Raw genomic sequence first — 27,901 nt, forward strand, 5'->3', positions numbered from 1 at the left:
GTTGGCATTTATTGAAGGTCCCTGGTCCACGAACTGTCCGCCTTGTGTCAAAAAGAGCGAGGGCCTTCTCAGTAGTGGCTCCCGTCCAGTGGAACCAGCTGCCCGAAGAGGTGCGTGCCTTGCGCGGGACCTCCCGAAGTTCCCCGTGGCATGCAATGCTGCTCTTTTTCGGGCGGCCTGTGGGTGACTGTGACCCACCGGGCAGCTGGTATTGCTTCAGCTGCGTCTCCACCGTCCACGCATCCCACCCTGCTTGATAGCAGATAGATTTTTAATTCCCTGATATTTTAAAAGTTTACTTAATGGTAGCTTTTGTATTATTTTCATCGGGTGTGTTTTACATGGCGTTAACCACTCCCAAGTCCCGTTCGGGGGAGACAGAGCGGGATATAGATTTGATAAATAAAAGAAATAAAACCACCAAGTGCCACAAGCTGCCGACTGTCGGCCCCTTTATTAGGAAGTGTGTACCAGTTGGCCCAGGCGGGTCCGATCTCATCAGTTCCAGGAGGCTAAGCAGGGTCGGGCCCGGTCGGTATTCGGATGGGAGACCACCAGGGAAGTCCAGAGCGCTGACAGCCTCCTTTCCCTCCCCCTCCCCACAACAGACACCCTGTGAGCAGTGTTCCCTCTAAGCTGAGTTCGTGTGAGCCAGCTCACAGTTTTTTAGCCTCCGGCTCACACATTTCTGTCTCGGCTCAGGAAGGGATGGCTCCAGAGCAAACTAACTTATGCAGTAGCCAAAGTGCCCACTCACAACTTTAATGCCGGTAGCTCACAAAGTTGAATTTCTGCTCACAGGACTCCACAGCTGAGAAGGGAGCCTTGCCTGTGAGGTAAAGTTGGCAACCCCCGATTTGGGCCCGTTTGGCTTCCCTGGCCTTCCTTTGCCATGTGTAACGTGCTGACAATAAAGGGGGTTGCAGTATGATAGTAACCAACACGACAGAACTACTGCAAAATGTGCAAAATGTACATACTCCAATTTGTATTTATAACATCAATAATAACAATACAATGTTTTCACAGAGAATAAGAACGTCTCAAGAATGATGAAGACGTCTCACAGATGAGCAGATGTGAGCAGATGGATGAACTCCCCCGGAGTTAACATTCGTTTCGGGCGTCTTTTTCACACATAAACAACTCCTAATAAAAAAATTCAGTTGTTACTTAAGGGGAAATCACCCAGCAATAAACAATTCCAACATACACTTGCCAATGCATACATACAGTTGAGTATCCTCACGGTTACAAATCCTCCAAACTGGACATTTCTTTGTTCTAAAATAAAACATAATGTTATATCACCTATAAATCTTTCTCATTGTTCTAACAATCAATGCTATTAATTGGTGTGCAGTTATGTTCTTACCCTATACATCTTGAAGTTATTCACAAAGTGCTCCTTTACATAGAATCTGTAACGGGCTAGTAAGCCTTAATCAATGTTAACAGACTTGTTACTTTATACTTCTCACTCCAAAGTCACGTGCTCCTATTAACCATCTGAGCCAACGTTTACAGGTTTCATCTCCAAAAGATACATCTTAAAAAGATACAGTTTACAGAGGACAACTGAAACAATCCAATGTTTATACAATGTCTCACAAACACACCCAGGGAAACTCATTACAAGAACTAAAATATAACATACTGTACGCTAACTCATGCAAGATCAGAGAATCTGCCTGCCTCCCACGCATGACTGACCATTCTGGCTTAGTATATGCCAGCTTTTGAGACTGGGTCCCATTACAGCCATGCTTGAATAAGAATTATTCGAAACGCGGCATCAGGCATCCGGATTACGCATCGGCTTTTTATGGCTCAGAAAATTTGATGACTTGCACTTCAATTTGGACTCTGATATTGCTTCTATGCTGGAGTAGACACATGGAAAGACCGTAGACTGTGCTTCTGTTATGCTTTATTATTGCACCTTGGCCAATTGATTTATATTATACTTGCTGTTATGCTTATTTGATCATTATATCTATATATCTAATAGCGAAAGGCGCCCCCTGCATGCGGATACCTAAATCCGCGCATTGGGGGCACCTGGGGGGAGGGAGATTTTTGTGCACACTTGGGGCAGTCCCCGGGTGTGCACAAAAATCTAAAAACCTGAAAAAAATATCGGGGGGATACTTAAATCCCCCCAAAAGTGACAGAGCATCCCCTGCGCATGCGCAGGGGACGCTCTGCGAACTCCCTCACCGCTGCCGCTTGGGGGGGAAGAGAGCAGGGAGGCGGCGGGGGGGAGGGAACTTACCTCCTCCTGCTGCTTCCTCCTCTGCCTCCTGTGTGGAAGTCCCTCCCCCCTGTGAGTATCGCGGGTCCCGCCCCTTGTACTTGCTTATTTGCTTGTGCATTCATTTTCTCTCAGTGGTGTTTTCTTTTTTGCTCCTTGTATTGTACACTGGCTCCCCCCCCTTTTTTTTTGGCTACTCATAACCTAGCCTGCCTCACAGGTTAGGTGTGAAGCTAAAAGAAAGAAGGAAAGAGGCCAGCCCTTCAGTTGCTAACATCTGGGAGAAAAAAATGTCCTGCCTTTCAACAGAAACTTACTGTGTGGAAATGGGTAGGTGAACCTTTTCATGTCAATGCAGTAACTTCCATCACTTGGTAAATAATGACCCATGAAACCTGTTAAAGGGACAGGATACTTTTTCCAGGGTGTTGGCAACCATAGCCCTAGGGTTGCCAGCTCTGGGCTGGGAAATTCTTGGGGATTTGGGGATGGAGCCTACGGAGGGTGAGGTTCAGGGAGGAAAAGGACCTCAGCAGGGTATCAAACCAAAGACTCTGCCCTCTGAAGCAGCCATTTTCTGCAGGGCGACTGATCTCTGTACTCTGGAGATCAGTTGTGATTCCCAGAGATCTCCAGGACCCACCTAGAGGTTGGCAACCTTATCCCTGTGCCATGGCAAGCCCTGAATGGGTCTCCAGAGGCTTCCTTTCTCCCTCCCAAGTTGCAAGAGTGGAGTTCCTGGCAGCCTAGACTATTTGCCACTCCATGGCGAGGCCGTGGGCTCTGTGTCTTATCGGTGCTTTCATCAGTGGCATGGGTGGGAGGCTGGGGTCATGGCACAGCCTGGATCCGCAAGGAGTAGGGCCTTGCAAGTGTGAAACAGCTCTCGTTCTGTGCAGCAGGCAGTGGCTCAGCTAGGGTTGCCAGGTACCCCCTAGCCACCGGCAGAGGGTGGAGGGATAGGGTTGCCAGATCCAGGTTGGGCAATTCCTGGAGATTTGGGGCTGGAGCCTGGGGACGGGAGGGGCCTCAGTGGAGTGCAATGCCACAGAGTCTCCACCCTCCAAAGCATCCATTTTATTCAGGGGATCTGATCTCTGTAGTCTGGAAGGATATGAGCTGTAATTCCGGGGGATCCCCAGGTCCTACATGGAGGCTGGCATTCCTGTGTAGCCCTCAAGTGGCATTTATTTTAGGGTCCCTGGGGAATAGAGTCCCTGGGGGATAGAGTTGCCAGATTCAAGTTGGGAAACTCCTGGAGATTTGGGGACGGAGCCTGGGGAAGACAGGAACCTCAATGGGGTACAATGCCATAGAGTCCACCCTCCAAAGCTTCCCTTTTCCCCGTCTGGAAATGAGCTGTAATTCCGGGGGCTCCCTAGGTCTCACCCAGAAGCACACGTCTCTCTTTCTCTCTCCTCATTATGCCAGGATTTCTTTTTTAAAAACCAGTGTTCTGGAAATTCCCGACATTCCTCGCCGTGGTAACCACGACAACCGACGCTGGAGGCGGGGCAGACCGGGCTTCAACGGCTCATTCCGATCTCCTTTTCCATCTCAATTGGAAGAGGGTGCTGCCAATCGGTGACAGGAGACCCGTGATTGGCCAGACCCTTTTCCGGATGAGTCCGAGTTTCAGGTTCCGGGTCGTTACTGACAGTGCGTGTTAGCAACCAAGGGAGGTGGGTAGGCCGACGTGGTTGTTGATACAGTAAGGGAGGAGAGACGGGAGAAAAGCTACGCACAAAGCCTGCAGCGATGGGGGCCAGCGGGGAAGATGCGGCTGACAGCGAGGAGCGCTTCGACGGAATGTTGCTTGCCATGGCCCAGCAGCACCAGGGCGGCGTGCGGGAGGTAAGATGGAGGCAGGAGGGGGACACCCCCCCCCCCCGTCTTCTTCCTTGTCCAGCCCGCCTCCTTTTCAGCTTATTCTAGAAGACCGTCTTCTTCCTTGTCCAGCCCGCCTCCTTTTCAGCTTATTCTAGAACCTACGGCTCTGGCTCAGCGACAGAGCACCTGCTTTGCAGGTGGAGTGTCCAAGGCATGATTCCTGGCATCGTCCGTTAAAAGGTGCTGTGAAGGATCTCATCCAGAGATCCTGGAGTGCCACTGACGCTCTGGATGAAACAAGAGTCCTAAGAACACAAGGGTCTCTTTTATTTGACCTGTGGTTTCTTTAGTCCGGCGTCTTGTCTCAGACAGCAGCCAATTAATTGCCTTGGAGGGCCGAACAAATGGGACATAGATGCTGAGGTCCTCTCCTGTTGCAGTGCTGCCTCGTGACCGTGGTATTCAGAGGTGTGCTGCCTCTGGATATGAAGGCTTCCTTCAGTCATCAGGGGTACCAACAATTGATGGATCTATTCTCCATGAATTAATCTAGAATCAAAGAAGGGGAAGGGGCCATATAGGTCATCTAGACCAGTGACTCAGTGCAGTATACTGTATCTGCCTAAAGCATCCTTGACAAATGATTCTCTTTTAAAGCTATCTGTGATTATGGTTATCACTAATCCTTGTTGAGTTCAATTACTTGCTGAGTAAAGAAGTATTTCCTTTTGTCTGTCCTGAGCCTTTTCCTCAGCAACTTCAGTGGGTACACATGACTTCTAGTGTTATGGGAGAGAGAGAAAAAGCTCTCTATTCACTTTTCCCATCCATGCATAATCTAATAAACAATGTCTCCCCTTAATGCCTCCCCCCCCCCCCCCAACCCCAAATCCCCCAATCCAGCTTTTCCTCATGGGAAAAGTGCTTCAACTCCCTAATCATTTTAGTTGCTCTCCTTTGTACTTATCTTAGCTTTTTTGGGATACAGTGATCAGAATAGCACGCAGTATGTCAACTGAGGCTGCAACATAGGTTTATACAAGGGCATTACAATATTGGCTGTTTTAGTTTCAGTTCCTTTCCTAATAGTTCCTAGCATGGAGTTTGCCTTTTTTTTTTACCACCACTGCGCTCTGAGTTGACAGGTTCATCAAGCTTTCTGCTACAACTCCAAGATATCTTTCAGTCTCAGTGTATATTTAAAATCAGGGGGGTTTTTTTGTTCCAGTATATATCATCTTACACATAACCATATTGAACTTCTTTTGCCATGTTGTTGCTTGCTCATCCGGTCTAGAAAGATCCTAATGTAACTTTTCATAATCTGCTATGGTTTTCACCATCCTGAATAATTTTGTTTCATCTGCAAACTTGCCTACTACATTGGTCAACCTCAATTCCAAATCACTTATAAAAAACTAAATAGCACTAGCCCTAAACTGATCTTTGTGGGACTCCCCACTGCTTATTTCCCTCCATTGTGAGAACTGCCATTTTATTCCTGCTCTCTGGTGCCTGTCATTTAACTGACTTCAAATCCATAAGACCTGTCCTATTATCCAATTATCACTATGCTTACTCAGGAGTCTTTGGTGAGGTACCTTTGTTAAAAGACTTTTGGGAGTCCAAGTATACGATGTCTCCCTTATCCACATCTTTGTTAACCTGTCCAAGCTACAAAAGGTTGGTGAGGCAGGAATTCCCTTTGTTTAGCGATACAAAGTGGAAATCCATCAATCCGCTAGTCAATTATGTACTGATGCAGCTGGAATAATACTGTGGTGTACTAGAAGTTCCATTGGTCATGCTTCATGTGCCATTCTCGATCTCTGGCATTGCTAGACAAAGTATCATGTGGAGAGGGTGCTGAGGGGGAGAACGCTCTCTGCCCAAGACCCTGGAGGGACACTGCCATGTAGAGAAGGCAGTACTGAGTTAGATGAACTAGTGGTCTACTTTTTTTTAAGGCAGCTTCATATATTTTCTCCATGTTATTGCAGGATCTCTTTTTTTCTACCTTTAGTAAAGGAGCAGTATATGTCTCTCCATCATCCAGTCCTGTTGTATAAGGGTTTGAAGCTGACTGAAGACTCAGAGCACTTTCCCATGTAGGCCATTTTGTCTACCTGGCTGGCAGTGGCAGTCTTGAACACAGAGGAGTTTTTCTCTAACTCTTGCAATCTCTAACTGGAGATGCAGAAATTGATCTTGGGACCATCTGCATGTGTGCATGCAAACAAGAACATAAGACCTCTGCTGGATCAGACTAGTGGCTCCATCTAGTCTAGCATCTGGTTTCATATTGCAGCCAACCAGTTGCTCTGAAGGGCCAACAGACAAGGCACAGAGGCCAAGGCTTTCACCTGGTGTTGCTTCCTAGCACTAGGTTTCAGAGGTTTACTGCCTCTGAATATGGCGGTTCCCTTTACTCACTATGTCTAGTAGCCATTGATGGACCCCTGCTGCATGAATCATGAAACCTTATGAATGACAATAATTGAGTTGTGGCCCACTGAAAGGGATCACCCTCCTCCTCAAAGGAAGGTATTTGACTGGGTTGTGTTCATGTGTGCTCAGTATAACAGTAGCTACAGTTTCTTGCCTTTTGGGTGCATTTGATCTTTGGCATGGGGATTGATATGGATCTGACCTCTGTTGATAGGGTGCCATGGTCAGATCACTTTGCCCTGAAGGCCCAGCTGAGCATTCCACCTCTGCCCTGTCTAAGTGGCAAGCGGATTTATGCTCGCCCATGGAGTCTAATGGATCCAGTTGGTTTCCAGAATGCTCTGCGGGATCCAATAGCTCCCGGCAGCTCATTAGATGAGCTGATAGAGGACTGGAATTACCCATCTTTCTGAAGCCATCGATGAGATCACTCCCTGATGACCTCTTTGCTCCTGCCCCAAATTAGCCCCATGGTATACCATGGAGCTTAGAGGAATGAAGCAGGAGCTTAGATGGCTAGAGCACATTTGGCAGCAATCTCATGATGAAAACTTATGAGTTGGTGGTGAAGGCTGCTAAAAGGGATTTTTTTACAGCCTCCATCGCATGCGCTAGCTCTCACCTGGCACAATTGTTTAAGACAATTCAATCTAACTTCTCCCACTGAGAGAACTCAAAATACTAGTAAATTGGCTATTAGCTGTGAGGCCTTTGTGAGCTTTTTTGCAGATAATGTCTTGTCACTCTGCCACGACCTGCCTGCCAATACTATGCGAACACTATGCGAACCAGAGGCACCTTGGCTGCCTTTGGATTCAGTGCTTGACAACTTCAGCCATCTCTCCCAGGCCGACGTTGACAGGATCCTGGGCGCTGTTAGGATGACCACTTGTTTCTTGGACCTGTGCCCATTGTGGCTGATGAAAGCCAGTGGTGATGGAGTACGGGGCCCCTGGGGGACATTATCAGTCTGTCCCTTAGTTCAGGGGTCTATCAGGGGGATAAGAACCTCCTGACGATCCCTTGCCCAAAGGATATTCTGGTGTAATATAGTGAAAAACAAGATGATGGAAACAGAGAGGAATGCTCTCTATTGCTCTCCTGCTGCTCCACTGAGCAACCACACAAGAGGCCATGAGGCATGGAGCCCTCTCTGTGGGCAAACTAGCAGCAAGTCCTCCCACAAAGCACCACAGGAGGCGATGCTCTGTGATCTATTTAAGACTTCCAACCCATGGCTCATGTAGCATGGTATCCTCTCTCTAGGAGATGCTGCAACAGCCACTCTTGAGTGGCATACAGAAATGTCCAAATGTATGGCATCTAAATACTGTCCACAGAAGTTCTGTGAAAAATTTTAAATGGAAACTTCATAAATGCAGTTCTGTGCAATGTAGTAATTACCTGTTTAAATAACAGGACAGGCCTAAGGTTTCTCATAGGACTATCACTAGGAATTTTTGGGGTGCTGATTTTATGACCTAGAGGGAAATTCCATTTGTTTCTTCAATAACTCACTGTGACTAGCTTTCCACTGCTTAAAGGAATCCTTTTTACCTTTTACAGCTTCCATTATTTTGTTTGTTAACCATGCAGGCTTTTTCCTATACCTGTTTGTGCCTTTCCTAACTTGTGAAATATATATATTTTTTTTGAGCTTCTAGGATCGTAGTTTTAAATAGTTTCCAAGCTTCCCCAATGGTTTTGACCCTTTCTACGTTTCCTTTCAGTTTCCTCCCCACATGTCCCCTCATATCAGAGAAATTACCCCTTTTAAAGTTAAAAGTGGTTGTGTGAGTCTTTTTGGCCAATTCCCTATTTATACAAATGTTGAACTCAACAACATAATGATCACTGTTCCCAAGTGGTGCAATCACTTTTACATCTCTCACCAGGTCTTGAGTGTTACTTAGGACCAAATCGAGGATCGCCTCTCCCCATTATTAGTTGAGATGGTTGCAGAAATATAACCACTGATTTGTTTCCTTCATTTATACCCCACCTTTCCCCACAGATGGGGACCCAAAGTGGCTTCATCATTTTCTTCATCTCCATTTTATCTTCACAAAAATCCTGTGATGTAGGTTAGGTTGAGTGTTTGTGACTGGCCCAAGGTCACCAGATAAGTTTCCATAGCAAATTGGGTTCCCAACCTGGATCTCCCATCGTAGTCTGATGCTCTAATTACTACACTACACTGTTAGAGATGTCCTTGTACCTGTAAGCAGTCATGAGTGGGATCATCCAATTTTCTTCTGGAACATTTGATTTAGAGATAAAGTTCTGGGGTAAAAGTATCATTACTCTAGTGAATATGACAGTTTTGATGTCAACACCCTGTTTGCCTTTTTGGACTTCTGATGCTTGCTTGTTTTTGGGATATGTCCCAAACTAAAGCTGCAAAGAAGAGAGGCTAGCAGAAGATTCTGATACAGATGAGTGGGTGGGAGTGTTTGTGAATTAGATTGGACTGTTGAAGAGGAATCAGTGCGTAGTTGGTGTAGCCTGAAACAAGTATCTCTGACCTCTTAAGAACACCTTGTCTCTCTTCCTTGCAGCTTGTGAACACCTTCTTCAGCTTCTTGAGACGCAAAACTGATTTCTTCATTGGAGGAGAAGATGGTGCTGCAGAGAAGGTATTGGATTTGTTAGCGCTTGTCCCGTGGAGAGACAATTATCTTGCTGCAGCAGGGGGAGCTGTTTCACACAGTGTCATTTTTATGTCTCACATATAGCCTTTAGTTTCCCTTGGCTGCTATAGAGGAATGGCATCATGTCCTGTTCCTGAAAGCACTAGAGACCAAACTTAGCAGTGTCTGGCCATGTTTATTTCTCTGACACCTAATTGCTTTGACCAAAGACTACTTTGGCTTGCCAGATGTACTGATTTCACTGAGACAGGCAAGTGGGGATCAATAGTTCTCAGCTTGCTTTGTTCGTTCACTCCTGGAAAAGCACTAAGTCCATTTCTACAGCTGTAACATTGTCCCTGAGTAACAAAATTTGGTCAGACACAAAAATTGTTGGTGGAGGCTGATGCCAATAGGAGGGCGTGTTCATGTTTAGACTTTTAAGTTCTTATTAATCTGACAGTGGATTAAGCAGGTCTAAGAAATCCACATTTTCTGTAAAATTTCAGGGACAGTCTTTCTGTATAATGGGTAACATCTTTCCTTTTCTCTTATTTTTTTACGTCTGAGGCAGCAAACACAGTCATGTTGCTTTTTCTGTGGTAGGCACACATTGCAAACATGTCACTGTCCAAAGGACGCATGAGATCACAGGTTACCAAATTCCAGGCTTCTGTTCATGGCTCTTAACTGAAGGTCACCCAGAAGTGAGAACCCTTGAAATACAGAAAGTTATGGGGACAAGTGACTGCATGAACTCTTTCAGCAAACATGCTAGAGTCCGAGCCCTCAGTCCCCTTGTTCTGAAATGCAGACAAAGGTAGCAATGTTCATTCTGGTTCGTGGAAAAGGGACACATTTATTCATTTATAGATATGTAAACCCTGTTTTTCTCTCCTCTGGGGACCCAAAGTAGCTTACAACATTGTCCTCCTGTTTTCCATTTTATCCTCCCAATGGCCACCCCGTGAGATAGACTAGGTTATAGAGTCATTGGCCCAGAGCCCCCTGGTGAGCTTCCATGGCAGAGTAGGGATTCGTACTTGATGTCCCAGATCTTAGTCCGACACTAACCCAAGGTTTTTTAAAAATATATATTTCCAGGGTTTGTGTGCCTCTGCATCCTGGTTGTGGGCAAAAAATTCACACAGTATAGACACTTGAATGTGCATCTTTGACTTTGCATAGTGGTTTTTGTGCTTATCCAATTATGGATAATATCTTGTGAGGTGCTGGAACTTGGAATCAAAATGTTCTTGCCAATTATGAATCCCAACCCCCCCACACACTCCTGAAATGCATCAAATCTTGGGGTAAAAGATGATATAGATTCCATGGCAGAATCTGCCTTCAGTAGCTGCTGCTGTTTAGGTGCCAGAGAAAGGTAAAGCCTAGAGCAGTGGTGGCGAACCATCGCCCCAGCCAGGCCCAGACCATCATTAAAGTGTTGAATTCTCTGCCAAATAATTTTAAGTAAGTGAAAGCATTTGGGATTGCTTTCCTTACTTTGTTTGGATTATCTTAAATTAATGTATGAGTTGTTTTTTCTAAAGTAAAACCTCAGCATTCAGGTTAAATTGCCGTGTTGGCACTTTGCGATAAATAAGTGGGTTTTGGGTCGCAGTTTGGGCACTCGGTCTCTAAAAGGTTCGCCATCACTGGCCTAGATGCTGTTTAGGTAGCAGAGGAAGGTACCTAGAGAATACTAGAATCTTAAAGAGAACTGTTATGGTTGAAAAGCTGTATACAAATATTACAAGTTCACTGGGTTGTTTCTGTCCCCAGTTAATCACAGAGACATTCAACCACCACAACAAGCTGGCTCAGAAAGCACATAAAGAGAAGGCAGCCCGCCAAGAGGCAGAGCGGAGAGAGAAAGCAGAGCAGGCTGCTAAACTCACCAAAGAAGCGAAGCGGGCAGAAAGTGATGCTGAGCCAAGGATTAAGGAGCTCACTGATGAGGAAGCAGAAAGGTTGCAACTGGAAATTGATCAGGTAGAAATCCAGTACCAGGGTGGTGTGTTTGTGCTCGTTGTAATGGGAAAATGAAGGTATTTGTTTGTGACTAATTTGGATTTATTCAGTAATGGGAGATATATGGTTTGATGAATCTGCTTCTCAAGAGTGTTTATGTTTATAAAATAGGTAGTTCCAGCTGCCACCAGGAATTTTATTTAAATTCCAAATCCCCTTTCTGCTTCTGGTTTTGGTATTGTGACCCAGGGTCTTGGCTTTCGAGGATCTATGTGGTCCTGAGGAATAATGGATCAGGCTTCTGGGATAAACTTAACTAAAAAGGATTTATTGAAAGAACAAATTAAGAAGTTGTTTAAATTGTAACTGTTTAGGAAATAGGTATTTGTAAGTATGTATGTCAACTGTATCACACAGGCTATTCTCTTTGTAACTCTCTCTTTAAGAACTGTAGTTTCACTTTACAGATGTATACTGCTTTCTCTCTCTCTGATACCACAGAGCACCGACTTCACATAGCACTGATTCCACACAGAACTTTCAGCTCGCTCGCTCTCTGACTCCACACAGCACTGTCAGAGCTCTCACTGACTGAAATCCAACTAGACTATATCAACAGCTTTTTTCTCCAACTGTCATTATTCCAACTGTCATTCTCCAATCTCTCACTGACACACCCACACAGATCCACACAGAATAACTCCTCCCACACTCTGCCATCCACCAATCACGGCACACTAGTTACTATCAAATATTTAAAGGGACACACACACACTCAAACAAGGAATCATCACACACACCCCTTCAGGAATGTCAGGGGAGGACCGCGTAGACAGCACCTGCAGGTGCAGAGATGAAGCTTGGGAATCAGAAGCAAAAAACAAAAGAGCTCAAGCGGGGTAAACAATAACAGTGCAAAGCTATGTACATCAGAGAACCACAGTTACAATTACATGATCAATAGTCAGGCTAAGGTCCGATCCTGACATGCTGCCCCCCCCCCCAAATGATCTAATCCCCTCCAGGCTTATCGGGGTATAAACAATGAAATTTGCAGACCAAACTAGTGGCATTTACATGATGTGAACCAACCCATTCATTTTCCTTGGGCCCAGAGTCCTTCCACTGGACCAAATACTGTAACCGGCCATGACGTATACGAGAGTCCAGGATGGCTTTAACCACATGGTGGAGTTCCCCATGTCTCCGAATCCGAAGAGGAGCAAGCGGCTTGTTCGTCCAAGGAGACGCTCGTGGGTCTTTCTTTAATAATCGAAAGTGAAATACAGGATGTAGAGAATGTAGAGATTTAGGTAAATCTAGCTCTTGACACTGAATGCCCAAGGCCGGGGCACTCGCCCAGAGCCTCTTTCTAGATCTTGTTGTATTTATTTGGACAATGGGCCTTATTCCTAGTAAATATATAATATGTGAATAAATACACCAGAGAAAAAAGAATGGTGCATATAGCAGGCACAGAAAACTGAAGTCAAGCTTATAGGCTTGACTGCTCTGATATTCTGCAGTAAGCTGTTTGTGCATAACAGGCCATTGTCTGAAAGTAGCTCATTTGCTTTGATACTATCTCTGTACTTTAATCTGACAAGCATGCTGGTACTTTCCAGATGCAGTATGTAAAAGTCTGAAAACTCCCCACCTTATGTGGCTGATTCATTCCTAGCTTCCTCCTTCCTTGAGTTTAACATGGCAAGAATGATGGCCCATAGGGTTGGACACTTTGCCAGACTTTACCCACGAGCTGAGGTCCAGAGAAGGCGCCTTTCCCAGACACTCACCCCAATCTTATCGGGTGGGCTCGGGAACGCATTTGATCCAACGTGCGCTCGCCACTTCTGGGTGGCGTTGGGCCCCACCCTGGCATGTCTGCATTACCTGGAAGCAGTGTTCCCTCTAAGCTGAGTTAATGTGAGCTAGCTCACAATTTTTTAGCCTCCGGCTCATACGTTTTTGTTTTAGCTCAGGAAGGATGGCTCCAGAGCCAACTAATTTATGCAGTGGCCAAATCGCTCACTCACAACTTTAATGCCAGTAGCTCACAAAGTAGAATTTTTGCTCACAAGACTCCACAGCTTAGCGGGAACATTGCTTGGAAGTGACACAAGCACATCACTGATGCACTTGTGTCACTTCTGGAAAACGCAGGCATGTGGGGGCAGTGTTCCCTCTAAGCTGAGTTAGTGTGAGCTAGCTCACAGTTTGTTATCCTCCGGCTCACACATTTTTGCCTTCGCTCAGAAAGGACAGCTCCAGAGCAAACTAATTCATGCAGTGTCCAAATCGCCCGCTCACAACTTTATTGCCAGTAGCTCACGAAGTAGAATTTTCGCTCACAAGACTCCACAGCTTAGAGGGAACATTGGTGGGGGGTGGGGCCTGACGCTATCCAGAAGTGGTGTGCACACGTTGCTTCCGGGTAATGCGGGCATGGTGGAGTGGGGCCTGATACCACCTGAACCAGTTCTGTTCGGGCAAGGGTTTGGGCTCGGGTTCAGTCTGGGGTTCAGTCCGTGGCTGCCTGGCTCGTAAGCTCTGTACCAAACCAGGATTTCCCAGTCTATGCCCATTCCTATTAGTAAATAACACTTAAACACATGTTTATGAATCTCAGCTAAAACTGTGAATGCGTGGGGGCGGGGGGTAATCTTTCTAAACAGAAAAAAGAGAAGAAAGAAAATGAGTCCAAAGATGTCCCTGAAAAATCATCTGTGCATTCAATGGAATCTTCAGAGTCCAACAAACTGGTAATGTGTTCTCCGAGGTTTGTGCAATTGTGAGTGGATGTTTTCTGTGTTTGATGGGTGTGTATGTGTGGGGACACACAGTAGACTAACTAGAACTCTTGCAATAAAGACATTAATACGGCTGGGCACCAGAGGACTTCCTGTGCTAAAGAGCCCATGTAACACTGTTCTGAGATCTGAGAACTCAGAAACTGGTATCTTCAGCAGAATTCTATATCAAGGACAAGGCGAATGCAGAAGCACCAAGTTTTCAAACAACACAGCAGGCAGGAGTCCCATGTGAATTTAGTAAAGTGTGTTTAAAAGATGGGTGTAGCAATGGTGTGGTACAACTAAGGTCTGGGAGAGCTGGATTCAAATCCCCACTCTGTGAACATACCTCAAAGGGTTGCTGCAAGCATTTTTTAAAAAGGAGGGGAAGACCTATGTAGCCATTTTGAGCCCCTTGAAAGAAAGGTGGGATAAAGATGTAATCATCATTATCATCGAAGGCTTGGAAGTATTTTTGATTATGCTTTGTGTCTGATTAGGAGGCAGATGAAGAGGAGGAAGATGAGAAGGACAAAGGCAAGCTGAAGCCAAACTCTGGCAATGGGGCAGACCTTCCAAACTACAGGTGGACACAAACCCTCTCTGAAGTGGATGTAAGTGGGGTCTTTGAGCAGAATGTGGCTTGACGTGGTTACTCCTGAGTAGGTTGTATCATTTGCTTCTTCAGTGATATTCTTATTCACAGAATGAGGAGAAACACATAAGGGAGCCAAATGATTCTAGGAGACCTTATTTTGATCAACCTCTCTTAGTATTGTCTAATGGCTACTTCAGAGCAAAGTAGTTTCACACAAGAAGCAGCTTGGAGACCAGAAATGGATCCACGTGCTATTCATACATCACTGTTACAAAAGGATACTCTTCATTGGTTTTCATGCTCTTTCTTGAGAATCTGGTGACGCTTGAAGTCTCTCTTAGTGATCCAGTGCTTATGTCCCTAACCCTGTGAACTCTGAACTGCCAGTTCCAGAGTCTACAACAAAGTGTATTTTAAATCTAAATGGTTACACTGTCCAAATTCTGCTGATAATGCTGGCTGCAGAATTTGTTGCATCTTCTAATATAATGTGTATTTAAGGTAGAGGTAGTTGGTGGCCCACAGAGATGCACTTTTGGGGCTGTGGGGTGGGCTGGTAAGGTGAATCTGTGGAAATTCTACAGCTGATCCATGTTCTGTGGCAGCCTTTTTTAAAATGATGATGCTTGTCCTTCTGGCTGTTTGAGCATTTAGAGCCGCTTGCAAGGTGTCTTCTGTCTCGGTCAGGCTGAGACCTGATTTTCTTTAACAATGTAATAGCAGAATGTCTGAGCCAGCACGGTGTAGTAGTTAAAGTGCCAGACGAGAATTTGGGAGATCCAGGTTCAAATCCCCACACTGCCATGGTAGCTTTCTGGGCGACACTGAGCCAGTCACAAACTCTCAGTCTGGCCTATCTCATAGGGTTGTTGTGAGGAGAAAATGGAGGAAGTGAGAAGGCTGTAAGCTACTTTGGATCCCTACTGAAGAGAAAAGTGGGGCATAAATGAAGTTAAATACAGATAATGTCCTCTTAGGCCACTTTCCAGATGCAGAAAGCTTGTCAAATTGTCATAACAATCTGCTAGATCACAATTTGTTCCATTTAAGCAAGAAAAATTAAACATATTCATAGCCCTTTTTAAGCATATTTACTCAGAGAAGTCCCAGTATAGTCAATAGAGCTTACTTGCAAGTAAGTGTACATAAGATTGCAGTCCACAGGAAAAACTCTGAAACCTCAGAATTAGTAGGTGGTAGGGATGGGGGGATGGCCAGGAGCCCTTCAATTTAAGGATACGTATGTTAAAGAACTTCTTTTCTTCAAAAAAAATTGGACTTTGTCTAACAAAGTTAGGAACTTGCTTTTTTAAAACCAAAACTTACAACATGGGGAATGGAGGTCAGTTTCACAGTGAAGTTATGAATGTGAAAAGCTTCCTGCCCCTTTCATTTGCAAATGTTCTTCCAAAGTGTGAGCAGTTGTTCAGGAGGGATGGCAGGCTACTGACCACATAATGGGCAAGAATTGCAAGGGAATATTTTATTGGTGGGGATAAATACTGTACATTGCGATCATGCTCTGTCAGCCCTGGTTTGATGCGCAACTATAGATGAATCTGTAATGTACACATTCTGCTGCAGCATATAATCTGTGGCCAGAAAAAAAATGTCTAAGGCTTTTCTGTGTAACTTCCTCCCCACTCCCCATCTTGCTTCTGTTATCTAGCTCGCCATCCCATTCAAAGTGAACTTCAGACTGAAGGGAAAGGATATGATAGTGGACATCCAGCGACGGCATCTGAAGGTGGGGCTGAAAGGCCACCCCGCCATGATTGATGGAGACTTGTACAATGAAGTGAAGGTGGAGGAGAGTTCTTGGCTGATTGAGGATGGGGAAATAGTCACTGTGCACTTGGAGAAGGTAATGGGAAGGACTTCAACATTTAAGTTCCTGATTTGATTCATTACAGTTGCAGGTTCTCAGATCTGCTGGCTCTCAGGGTTTGTTTCCTGTCTGATGGCCTGCAGTCCTAAGTAATTCTTTAGAACTGCATTGACTAAGCCATCCTAGGCAGAATTGGACCCATGTAAGTCTACTTAAGTCAATGGACATAGAAAAATGCAACTCTGCTCAGGAAGGCACTGTGAGTCTCCCAGTCAAAATGGATTACATGTTGTGACCATCCACCGCAATACGTTATCTTTGCTCTCTAGTAAACTTAAAAAAAAAGATTTCATTTATTATAATAAGGAAATTACAAGAAAATTAGAGATTAACAAACAACAAATACCATACTTACAAGCTGGAGAATAACAATCAAGAGTGAAAACTTTTATGGTATACTAAATGTTTAGAATGCAGTAATCAAAACAAATCTTAGACGGAGTAGCAATTCTAACAAAACAATAACCAACTATGGACAGCTATACCATTAAAGGAATGATACATGTTTTGGGTGAGTGAAATGAAAAACTGATTCATTATTTGCAATAAAATCAACAACATAGTACCACATTGCAACAAAGTCAGATACATAATGGTCAGAATCTGCTTGTGTTTGTTGGTCCAATATTGGTCCAATATATCCCAATTTTTTATACCATTTTATACCATTCTATGCTTGTGTTTGTTGGTCCAATATAGGTCCAATATATCCCAATTTTTTTATACCATTCTAATATGGATGGTGGTTATTGCTCTTCCATAATGCGATGACCAGGCAAGCTGCCGCACATAAAAATGCTATCAAATTACATCTTAGTGTTAGTATCTCAGGATTGTTCCGTAGGTTCAACATTGTCTCTGCCTTCAAAGGAACCGTCTACTTTGTATTACTGTATATTTGGGTTTGCACAAGATGCCAGAAAGCTTGGATATATTTACATGATCACCATGTATGAAGATAAGAACCTGGTTCTCCATACCATTTCCAACACACTGGAAGATAAGTAGGGTTCATATGGTGAACTTGTGATGGAGTTACCATCTTGCAAGTGTTTTAAATGCTTGGGTTTTGATATTGATGGATTTGGACATAATAGTATTGGATCACCAGATTTGTAGCCGTTGGTCCGAGGTAAAGGTAATATTTAGATCTTTATGCCAAGAATGTACATATGAGGGTAGTTTACCATTGGATATGGTTAATAAGATTTTGTAAAGGTATAAAAGGATTGCATTGTCTTTAGAAGGGTTGATTTTCCATAATTTTTCAAAATCTTTTCTTGATTTCTGATTGGCCAGTTAAACGTCTAATTTGAAAATATTGAAACCATGGAATCTGGATATTCATTTTGGATTCTAAATCGGTCTTCTTGAGAATAATTCCTCCTTATGTTATATCAGTTAATTTTGTAAAAGAGGTTTCTCTCCATTGTCAGAAGGAATGTGGTTGCAACTCTGGTTCAAACCACGACTAGCCCAAGAATGAGGAGAGCGGAGATATTGGGGGAGCAAGTTTAAAGAGCAATTCATCCCATATTTATAAAGTATGCTGTAAAAACATATATATATTTTAAACATATTATTGACAATAGAAATTGGCTTATCCTTATGACTATTTCAAACTGATTTCACATAAGGATTTAGGATTTAGAAAACTTTATTCTATATATATACCCAATCCAAGACCGGTTCTGGATGTAAAATCTTTAACAAAGTAGCTAGTTGTGACGCATCCCAATACAATTTGAGATCTGGGTAACCAAGACCTCCTTGCTTAGGTGATTTACATAGTGTATTGAAATTGATCCTAGGCCTTTTGGAACTCCAGATAAAATCATTGAGTGTTTTTACACTTTTTAAAGGAAAGTTTTGTGGAATGTAATTGGCAAGGTTCTGAAATAAAAAATAAATTTGGGTAAGAGAAATGATTTAACCAAACTGAGTTTTTCCATCCATGAAAGATGGAGACTGGTTCATTGTTTAAGAAATGATGAAGTTGAATTATGGAGTTCAAGAAATTATGCTTAAATAGATTGCTTAAATCTACTGGTATATTGACTCCCAAATGTTGTCAAGTTTTGGAAATCCATTTAAACTCATAAACGGATTTGATGTGGGTAGAATTTGAGTGAGAAAGCTGTATAGGAAATTGGAGTGGTTGGAATATAGTCCCGAGATCTCAAAAAATCATCTAAGTTCCAACTTGACAGCCTATAGGGATCTTAAAGGCTCTGAAAGGTACAAAACTACATCATCTGCAAAGAGACAATTTCATCTCTCTATCAATGATTAAAATATTGTGAATATTGGAATTTTGATGGATTGCCATAGCTAAGGGCTCAATAGAGAGAGCAAAGAGCAGAGATGAAAGAGGGTACCCCCCATCTTGTCCTTCTTGATACCATGAAGTCATTTGATATGTTGTTTATTCGAATTTGAGCTTTGGGAGAGGTATATAATACGTGGATAGAACATAAGAAGTGATCTCCAAACCCCATGTGTTGCAGGATTGAGAATACAAATTTAGGTTCTAGCTTATCTAAAGCTTTTTTGATATCAATGGACAGTAGTAGAGTTTCTATTTGTTTGGTTTTGCAGAAATTTGATAATATTAAGAGTTTTGCGAATATTATCCACAATGATGCGATGTGGCATGAACCCAGGCTGATTCTGATGTATATAGTGCATAATGAATTTATTTAATCTGGCGGTGATGGTTGCAGTTAATATTTTTGCGTTTTGACTCAAGAGTGAAATCGGCCTGTAAGATCCTGGATTTGTGAGATCCTTCCCAGGTTTGGGGATTGCTGCTGTTCTATAATGTGGCCATATGTGTAGCATTGAACCAATAGATAGTATATCGTTACACACATTTGATAAGGGATTTTCTAAAATATTAGAATTTTTTAAATAACATTCAGTAGAAAAACCATCCCTACCTGGCAATTTTTTCCCCCAGGGATTTAATAGTGTCAAGGATCTCTTAAGTTTTAAATGGAGCTTCCATTAATTCTTAATGTTCCGGGAGTATTTTGTTTAGATAAGGTTTTGATGTCAAGTTTGACTATCCACTTTGAATCTAGGTTGCTATATGTATACAGGAAAGTGTAATAGTCACTAAATACATTTAAAATTTGAGATGATTTAGTTAAAATATTTTTCTGGTAAACTTGAAAATGTTGAATCCTTAAAAGTATGTCCCCTGTTCAGGGACATTGCTTTAGTTGTGAAATACATAGTACCCACTGTGTCTTTCTTTTTAAGATCAACAAGATGGAATGGTGGAACAAGTTAGTCCAAACAGACCCAGAGCTCAACACCAAGAAGATCAACCCAGAGAATTCCAAAGTAAGCATTTTTCCTATCAACTTTGATTCAAAGAACAGGTGAGAACTGGCTGTTCAGTTCCTCTAATCCTTTCTAATGATTTGGAGTCAAATTTCTGAGGGCCTGTATGCAAAAGGTACAGATGTCTTTGGAGATGTCTTAATGGGGGAGGGGGGCATAGAAAGCATGAAGCTTTTGGATACAACACTGTTCTCAAAGGAAGCTTCTCCCAGGAGGACCCCCTAGATTTACACCTTCTAATGGTACTACTTTGAATTATGAAGCTGTCAGACCTGGATGGCGAGACTCGCAGCATGGTGGAGAAAATGATGTATGATCAACGGCAGAAATCAATGGGGCTTCCCACATCTGATGAGCAGAAGAAGCAGGACATATTGAAAAAGTGAGTAGGACCCATTCACACCTCTTGAAGCATGCGAAGGAAATGATGGTTGGGGTCAGAATGGTGGTGGGGGGCACTTTGTTCTTCCGCTGAGCCTATGCCCATATCTAGTTGGCTGGCGAACCCAAGAAACCATTATTGTAGAAATGGCTAATCTGTGTGATTCAACTCAGTTCCTAAGTCTACAGCACAACAGGGGACTCATGGGCCTGGCAGTGCCATCTCTGCTTGAACCATGACGTGATGTGTTTGACTGTAATCTCCACGTGCCTGCAAGCTAAATAACCTTCCCTTCCCCTGTACCAGGATTGCTGGACAGTCATGATTTTTATGGCTTTATTGCCCTTTTTGGCAAAAGTATGCCTAGAAGCTTCTGTGAGAAATCCTCTGCTAAGGCTACACAGGGTGACAGCTCTTGGGTTATGGGGTTGGAAAAGAGGGAAATGGGAGGGCAGCCAGCTTCTCTTTAGCCATCCTTAAACTCTTGCAGGGAGATTTGAAGGGAGGAATTGCTCATTTGGAAACAGCCTTCTCTTGTAAATGTGGTTACTTTTAATACAGTTTACAACACTGTTCTAATGCTGGCAAGCAACATGGGACACCATGTCTTCTGTTTATCTCTAGTGACTCATTTGAACCAAAGATACCTAGTGGAAATTAGTAGCAAATTGCTGATAGGTTGAGATCTAGCACTATACTGGGATATTCACCAACTCGTAAGCAGGGTCTCTTCCTCCCAAGATTCCCACCACAGATTCTTTTTTGCTTTCCCTTTGAGGGGAAATGGCAAGGAGGCTAGTTTTAGTCAATAATGTTAGCTCTAAAAACCTTATTTCTTTGGCTACCCCCATCCATCTCAGACACAATTCTTCAGATTCCAGAAGACCCCTAATTATCTAATTAACTATTTAGTAAGGGTAACCTCTTTTACTCAGTGTCACATGTTAAATATACTTCTTTTTGTTTTGCTGCTCTTAGCATTGTACAGCATAATAGGAATATCAAAATAAATTTACCACAATATAGTAAAAAGAATTTAAACCACTTCTTGCAGCTGTACAAGAACCTGCTTGTAGGTATGGTGAGAATGGATTTATATTTTGTGCTTACCCAATCCACAATGCAATTCTGTGCAGAGTTACTCTGCTCTAAGGCCACTGACTGATGGAGCAACTCAGAATAGTATTGTACTGTCAAAATGACAACTGTCTGTAGTACTGACTGGCCAGTGAAGTGTCAGCTTGTGATTCAGTGATCTTGGGACACATTCTCTGTCTCTCTCTTAACACGGTTCAGTAGCATCTGTATTTTGTGAAGCTACTTTAGTGTATGTATTTAAATAGCCACCAAGCAATGCTCCAGGCCTCGTTCTATAAAATAGCAAATTTAGGGTTGGATGAGCCAGCTTTTTCACTCAGCCAGTTTCCCTCTTACTACATCCCCAGTCCCACATTGTTTTCACCCATGCAGGTCTTCAATCCTTAGCATAGCCTTTTTTTTGGGGGGGGGGGGTATAGAAATGCATTTTTTTCTTTGGAGGTTTGAAAACAGCAGAACCCTTCACTCTGAGTTTTAAAAGCTTTTTTTCCATCTCTCTGGGCAGAGAACAGGCAGGAAGGGGGGGAGGTCAGTTCAATTGTTTTCCATACTTACTTCAGCCCACCTTCATACAAATGCTCATAAGTCTAGCTAGAGACAGTTAGATGGGCCAGCGCTCCCCCCTCCCAGCAGGGAACAGAGACTTGGAGGAATTAAGACTAGAAAGACTTCAGGAAGACGTTTCTGGAGATGACAGGAAAAGCTTCCTTGACTTGGCCTGATTTGGTCAGTGGGTGGGGAAAACAGAGAAGATAAAACTCCTGGAAGCAAGAAGGAAGCTCTTTTTTCTGCTGAGTCCATCAGAGCAGACAGAACTCTTAGCTGAGATCTGGAGGAGGAGGTCATTAGCCATGTGTTTGCCTGGACAGCTGAAGGAAGTTTCAAGGTATAGGTCATTCTGTAGAGATCTGTAACTTCCTAAACTAAGGAGCCTGTCCTATATTTTCACATTTGATAGGGCACGAATAGAGAGAGGAATTATGTTTCACCCATTTCTTTTGAATCCCTTGCTCAGTCTGGTGCTGTGCTAAAAGTATGCTTGTGAACATTTTCTTTTCAATAAATACTTTATAACCTTGGATGCTGGTAGTGGTTCTCTGTACCACATAGACCTCCGCTGTCTTGGACACGCTATTTTAAAAGGAGCGCTGGGGGAAGGAAGTGGCTATTCCTCCAGGGGCATACAAGGCAGTAAACGGTCCCTGCGGTGACCAGGCGCTGGGCAGCAGGAGACACAGAGGCAAGGCCTCAGAACTTGGAAGGGAAGCTGGGAGTCCTGTACCTCCCAGTGGGTAATTCCAGACAAAGGTCAGGTGATGTCAGTGGTTACATGAGAGAGAAAGAAAAGCCTCTCCAGGTATTGGGAAAACTTTGGAGGGCAGGGTGGAACAGGACCTGCAGGCCAGAGCAGGCCCATTCCGCCACAGGAGGGTTTACTGGGAACCCCTCCTCCCTTTTCACCAGCAGAACTGGTTGGATCCAAAGCATAGTGACACAGAATTGTCAAGAAGAATTCACGTTCATTGCATAGAACTGTGCTGTTAATCATGCAGCCATGTTTAATCTGTGCTACAATATTTGACAATTCCATGTTGCTGCTTTATGAAATGGCAGCAGGCTTAGGCTGGAGCAACTCTGCATAGGATTGTACCATAACATTAATGAATAGTATTCCAGATGTGATCTTGGTGGCAAGGGAGACCAAAATGAAAGTGAATCTGCCAGGAAGTACTGAGGACTAACTTTGTTTAGCAGTTACCTCCAAAACCCTTCTTTGGTTGGCATCCCTTTTACTGCACACAAAAAATGATGTCTGCATAGATTGGAGTTCTGATCCTATGAGCCAGGTGCTACGTGTGTGACCAGGAGCTAATAGTTCCCAAGGGCATATTTGATTAATTTGTCATTGCTCATTTACAACCATAGCAGGTAGTAACTGGTGACTTTTATACTGATATTACTTAGGAGAGAATTGATTGGCAACATAAACTGTGATCTCTGCACAGCCACACTGATAGTAAAGGAGATCTGTGCTTACAAAACACACAAAGTTGCCTTATACGAAGTCAGATCATTGTTCGGTCTCAAGCAAGGTCATCCTGAAAAAAGCTGCTTAAAATGGTTGGGGGCACATGTCTGTCCCACTAACTAATTAGTCTTCCTAAATGTGTCCTCTGTGTTGGTAGTGCTCTTTGCCAGTTTTGAAGTCTTTGACTTCCAGTTGTGTAGTTGACATTTTTTAAAAGCCTATCCTTCCTTCAGGGTGCTCAAGATACTTCACATTGTCTTCTCCCACCCCTGTTTTAGCCTCAGACCCCTGTGAGGTAGGTTAGAGTGAAAGAGAATTACTAGCCCAAGGTTGGTGGCAGACTGGGGATTCGAACCCAGTCGTAGTGGGACATTCTTACTACAAAACTGCACCTGGGCTGTACAAGGTTTCTGCCTACCATTGCCCTGCTGACTTGCTTCCTAGCTCTTAGCTAAAGGTATGCTTCTCTTGTTCTTCCAGATTCATGGAACAGCATCCGGAAATGGATTTCTCAAAAGCAAAATTCAACTGAGATGATTGCCCCCTTTCACTCCTTACTCCCCCTCCCCCATTTTTAAAAGAAAAAAGAAAAAAAATACATATAGCCTGATCAGGACGGGAGGTACAATTTTAGTCACTGTGAACACTCTCATAGTTCCCAAGTCAACTTTCAGTGCAAAACAAAAACCTGTACTGATTTATCAGCACATGTCAGGTTTTTCAGCAGCAGGATCAGTTGGCCATCTGAACCATGACTTATTTTTGCTGAGGGAAGACCACTTTGAGGTTCTAGCAAAAAGAGGATTCATGATGGAAATTTAGGCCTCACTTCTGTAAGTTTCCTAGAGTTCTCAGGCAGTCATTTAAAGACTTCAGGGAGTATCTTAATCACCCTGTACTCTCTCCACCCTGCCCTTGAACTAAATAGAAGGGCCTCCTTTGGACACCCCATTGTCAGTCCTTCCGGTATTCCAGTTCTGAACCAAACAGCCCTTCCAGTATGCTAACTTAGTACCGCATCACTGAGAACAGTTTCTGGTGGACATACTGATAAATGAACCTGTAAGTTGCCCCTGCTTCTGCCTGAGATGTGTGCACTGTAACATCTAAAGGAAAACTTGGGCAGGAGTGATGTGCTTGCATTCCTCCTGTGCAAATTCCCATTTGGGCATTACAGCGAAAGCAGGAGGATTTACATATCTGCTTGTATGCTTAACTCCCAAAGCCCTCCTCTTGTTCCAAGCACATTTTTTGGATGCAAAAAGAATTCCTTGCAAATGTGTCAAGTTTAAGATAGAGTAAACTATTTTGGCCAGAGAGGAAGCCACATCAGAATCTGGTATAGTGAGACTTGCACAAGTTCGGTCTCTAAGCTGTTCTGCCCAGGCCCTCTGCTGTCCAAATGATGCATGTCTGCTGCAGATTCTTCTAGAGATTTTGGCTGTAGTGTGAGCTTAAATGACTTTCTTACCTTCCATTACAATACTGGTGTTGGTGTGGCACTGCAAAACTCATATTTAGGACTAGGATGAGGTCTGTTAAATATGATCAGTTTGGGGAGGTTGACTGTACCCTTGTGGGAATTAAGATATGTTTGATCTCTGCTCAGTGCGTTGATGTCTTGCTTTAAAGTGTCCCACTAATTAATTTGGCATTTAGCATCAATAGCCCATTGTAGGACCTACTAGAGACCACAGTATCATGAATTAGTGGAATCAACAATGATATTTTTGATACATCACCAGAAGCAATGAATTATTGAGAGACAGTCTATGTATACATCTCTGTTCAGAAGAAGATCATTTGTCGAAACGGCAGGACATTCCGGAGACCACCATCTACATTCACCAATATATAATTTGTTCACCTTTTCATCATTGTATAATTTTGACTCTTTAATATATTATTAGCGTTACTTTCTCACATTTTTTTTCATTTTCCGCTTGCTTTAAAGTGGGACAGGTTTCACCCTATGTCCGTGGGAGTGTACTAGATGGCAGGCAGATCTCTGGCTTGCTGGAGAACCAGCCATTCACTTTCCTAGAACAGTTCCACAAACATTTTCCTTTGCACATTGGCCAAACAAGAGGCTTTGTGTATTCTCTCCTTTTGGGGATTGTTGCTGAGAAGACAGCTTGTATTCTGCATGTACAATAAAAGCACCTGTTTTCATGGGGTATTGCTGTGTATATGTGTCCTCATTATCCATGTGCCAAATACTTCTGAGGTGGCTTCTAGGTTGACTAAATAAACTCTATCTTTACTGTTCTGTTTTTAAAGTGTGGTTGCTTTTTTACTGCTGTGATAAAACAGCAGTCACAAGAATAGCATAAAGAGTCTCTTCCAGTCCTATAGTCCTCCTGTTTGCAGTTGTAGCAACATCTGTTTTGCAAATCTGGTAATCCTGGCTGCTGTTCTGTGACTCACAGCAGATGGTGAAGTGTTTCAAGGCATCTGAATTTTCTCAGTGGTTCACTTCCAAACTGTTTTTATTAGAAAGCCACAGCTCACCCTCTTTCCTAAAGAGCAGGGCATAATCCCCATGACATAAGAGAGAAAGGGGTAAAGGAGATCTAGCAGTTCCTGAGCTGCCATGGCAGGTATTGCTGTATTTGTATTTAAACTTAAATCTGTTAATTTATACTGAACCTGGGCATTTGCAAATGGTTTATGATGATACCAGAAGCTTTCAGATTTCCCTGCTACAAAGGAAACTCACTCTGTTGGGCAGCTGAGGGAAGGGGGAACATAAGGTTTTACTTAAATGAGGCAAGCTGCTGGAATTCTTACTACTAACCATTCTAGCAGCCTCAATAGCCCTGACCAGCTTGATCTCATCAGAGTTTGGTTGCTAAGCAGCATTTGCCATAGTTAGTACTTGGATGAGAGACCACTAAGGAAGATTGTGGTTGCTGCGCAGCAAAAGGCAATGACAAACCAGCTCTGCTCCTCTCTTACCTTGAAAGCGCCATGGTCCTGGGATTGCCATCAGTCAGTTGCACACAAGTATTACGACAAGCAGTTCTACCCACAGCCATTTTTTACTAAAATTCTTTAAATTTAGCCACATCCAGGGGTCGGTTGGCCCCGGAGTGCACCAGAGCGGTGCTCCAGGAGTGAAGAGTGAGGGGGGGGGGGACATGACCAAGCCCCACCCCCTGCTCCCATCAGCCATTAGTCGGGCCACAAGGAGGCAGAAGGAAGGTAAGTTGCGGCCCGCAGAAAAGCCTGCCGAGGCTGGCCGCTCCCCCCTTCCCCCTGCCTCACTGCATTTCTTGGGCCTGGCGCCGGAGCGCAGAGCCCGAGAAAGGCCTTCAGAGGCCGTCCCCCCTCCGCGTTTCTCGGGCCCGGCCTTGTCTCCCCAAGCCCCGGGAGCCGAGTGCAATGCTGAAAGGTGCTTGGATCTATGAGATCCAAGCCCCTTTCAGCCTTGTCTCTCCCCCCTGCCCATCCAAGCCCCGGGAGCCGAGTGCAACGCTGAAAGGAGCTTGGATCTATGAATGACAAGAAAAAACAGATTAAAAAGAAGTTCCAGGTGGTGTCCTTAAAATTTTCATCCCAGTTCTGGACTGCCTGGCCACTTTCTGGACAGGGGGAGAGGAAACACAAGATCAGAATTAAGGAGAGAGGGAGAAGGTGCCAGCCACGATAGAAAACCATTGCCGTCCTCAACCAAAAGCCTTGTTTCTGTTTATGCCTTGTTTCTGTTCCCTCAGTTGGGGAGAACAAACTGAAAATGTGCCCGTCATAGAATTCAGCTGAGTGGGACAATGAGACACTCTGCTTTGACTCAGAGGCACTTCCACTCTTACATTTTGCCCCGTGGCTGAGCTTGGAGATCTCTGGCTGAAGTTAAGTAAAAGTGCTGATTTAAGGAATGCACAACGTGGGCACTGGGCAGTAGCCCAGTCCCTCTCTTGTTTGAGACAGATGCTGAAGTGCTGGTTTGAGCTGAGGGCTCCTACTGTCTTAGGGTAAAGGGCCTGAAATGTCTCATTCCTAAGATGCTTTGGGGACTGGGCCGGCCCATCCCAATTGGCAGCACAGGTGCATATTTGGACTGGCAGAATTCCAGGGGCTCTAAGCTCACCCAGAAAACGCGGTAGAGAAAACTCTATTCCCTGTTTGTGCCTGCTCTTGGGTCAGGTGATCTGAAGTGTGGTTGAACAGGTCCCAGTAACTGTTCCTTTCCCTGCCATTGAGTTGCAGCAATTAGCAAAGCTGAACAGGAATCTTGTTGCATCTTCAGGATTAATAAGATCTTATTCCAGTATAAGCTTTGATGAACTAGAGTCCCCTGCATCTTGTGCAAACAAGGTAGTGGGTGATAATGTTGAACTCAGTGGTGCGAAAAGTTTCATCTGCTCTTTGCTGCCTAACAAAACTGTAAGAAAGAGAGGTGCAGGCCAAGCCTTTGTTTCTGGCAAACCCCAGTGCAGTGGTATTGTGGGGAGCCACATCCATAATTACCATCAACCAAAAGAGCCACATTTACTTCCATCCCTGGCACATGAGGCCTGCACCTCAGAGATGCTCACAGCTTTCCTGTTCTTCAGGCAGAGGCAGTTTCAAGATCAGAATCACTTGCCAACCATAAGCCCCACCAGGGAAGAGCACTGCCCACTTTCCT

At 43.9% G+C, this 27,901-nt stretch overlaps 1 protein-coding gene across 1 annotated transcript; it reads left to right on the forward strand.

The window, feature by feature from the left end:
* Positions 1–3,913: 3,913 nt before the first annotated feature.
* Positions 3,914–25,497, forward strand: NUDC (nudC nuclear distribution protein). Its single transcript, XM_015409436.1, has 9 exons — positions 3,914–4,108; positions 9,091–9,168; positions 10,948–11,157; positions 13,812–13,898; positions 14,429–14,542; positions 16,196–16,390; positions 19,679–19,762; positions 20,026–20,144; positions 23,752–25,497. The coding sequence occupies exons 1-9, from the start codon at positions 4,013–4,015 to the stop codon at positions 23,801–23,803; spliced, it is 1,035 nt and encodes a 344-aa protein (XP_015264922.1). The 5' UTR covers positions 3,914–4,012; the 3' UTR covers positions 23,804–25,497.
* Positions 25,498–27,901: the final 2,404 nt, after the last annotated feature.

Source organism: Gekko japonicus, unplaced genomic scaffold (assembly GCF_001447785.1).
Source record: "Gekko japonicus isolate JY-2015 unplaced genomic scaffold, Gekko_japonicus_V1.1 scaffold800, whole genome shotgun sequence".
Taxonomy (NCBI): Eukaryota; Metazoa; Chordata; class Lepidosauria; order Squamata; family Gekkonidae; genus Gekko; species Gekko japonicus.

Excerpts from the sequence above, each read along its gene's own strand:
- NUDC (XM_015409436.1), top strand. The coding sequence starts at position 4,013 with ATGGGGGCCAGCGGGGAAGATGCGGCTGACAGCGAGGAGCGCTTCGAC. Across the intron at positions 11,158-13,811 it reads TGCAACTGGAAATTGATCAG|AAAAAAGAGAAGAAAGAAAA; the intron begins GTAGAAATCCAG and ends CTTTCTAAACAG. Across the intron at positions 20,145-23,751 it reads AAGCAGGACATATTGAAAAA|ATTCATGGAACAGCATCCGG; the intron begins GTGAGTAGGACC and ends TTGTTCTTCCAG.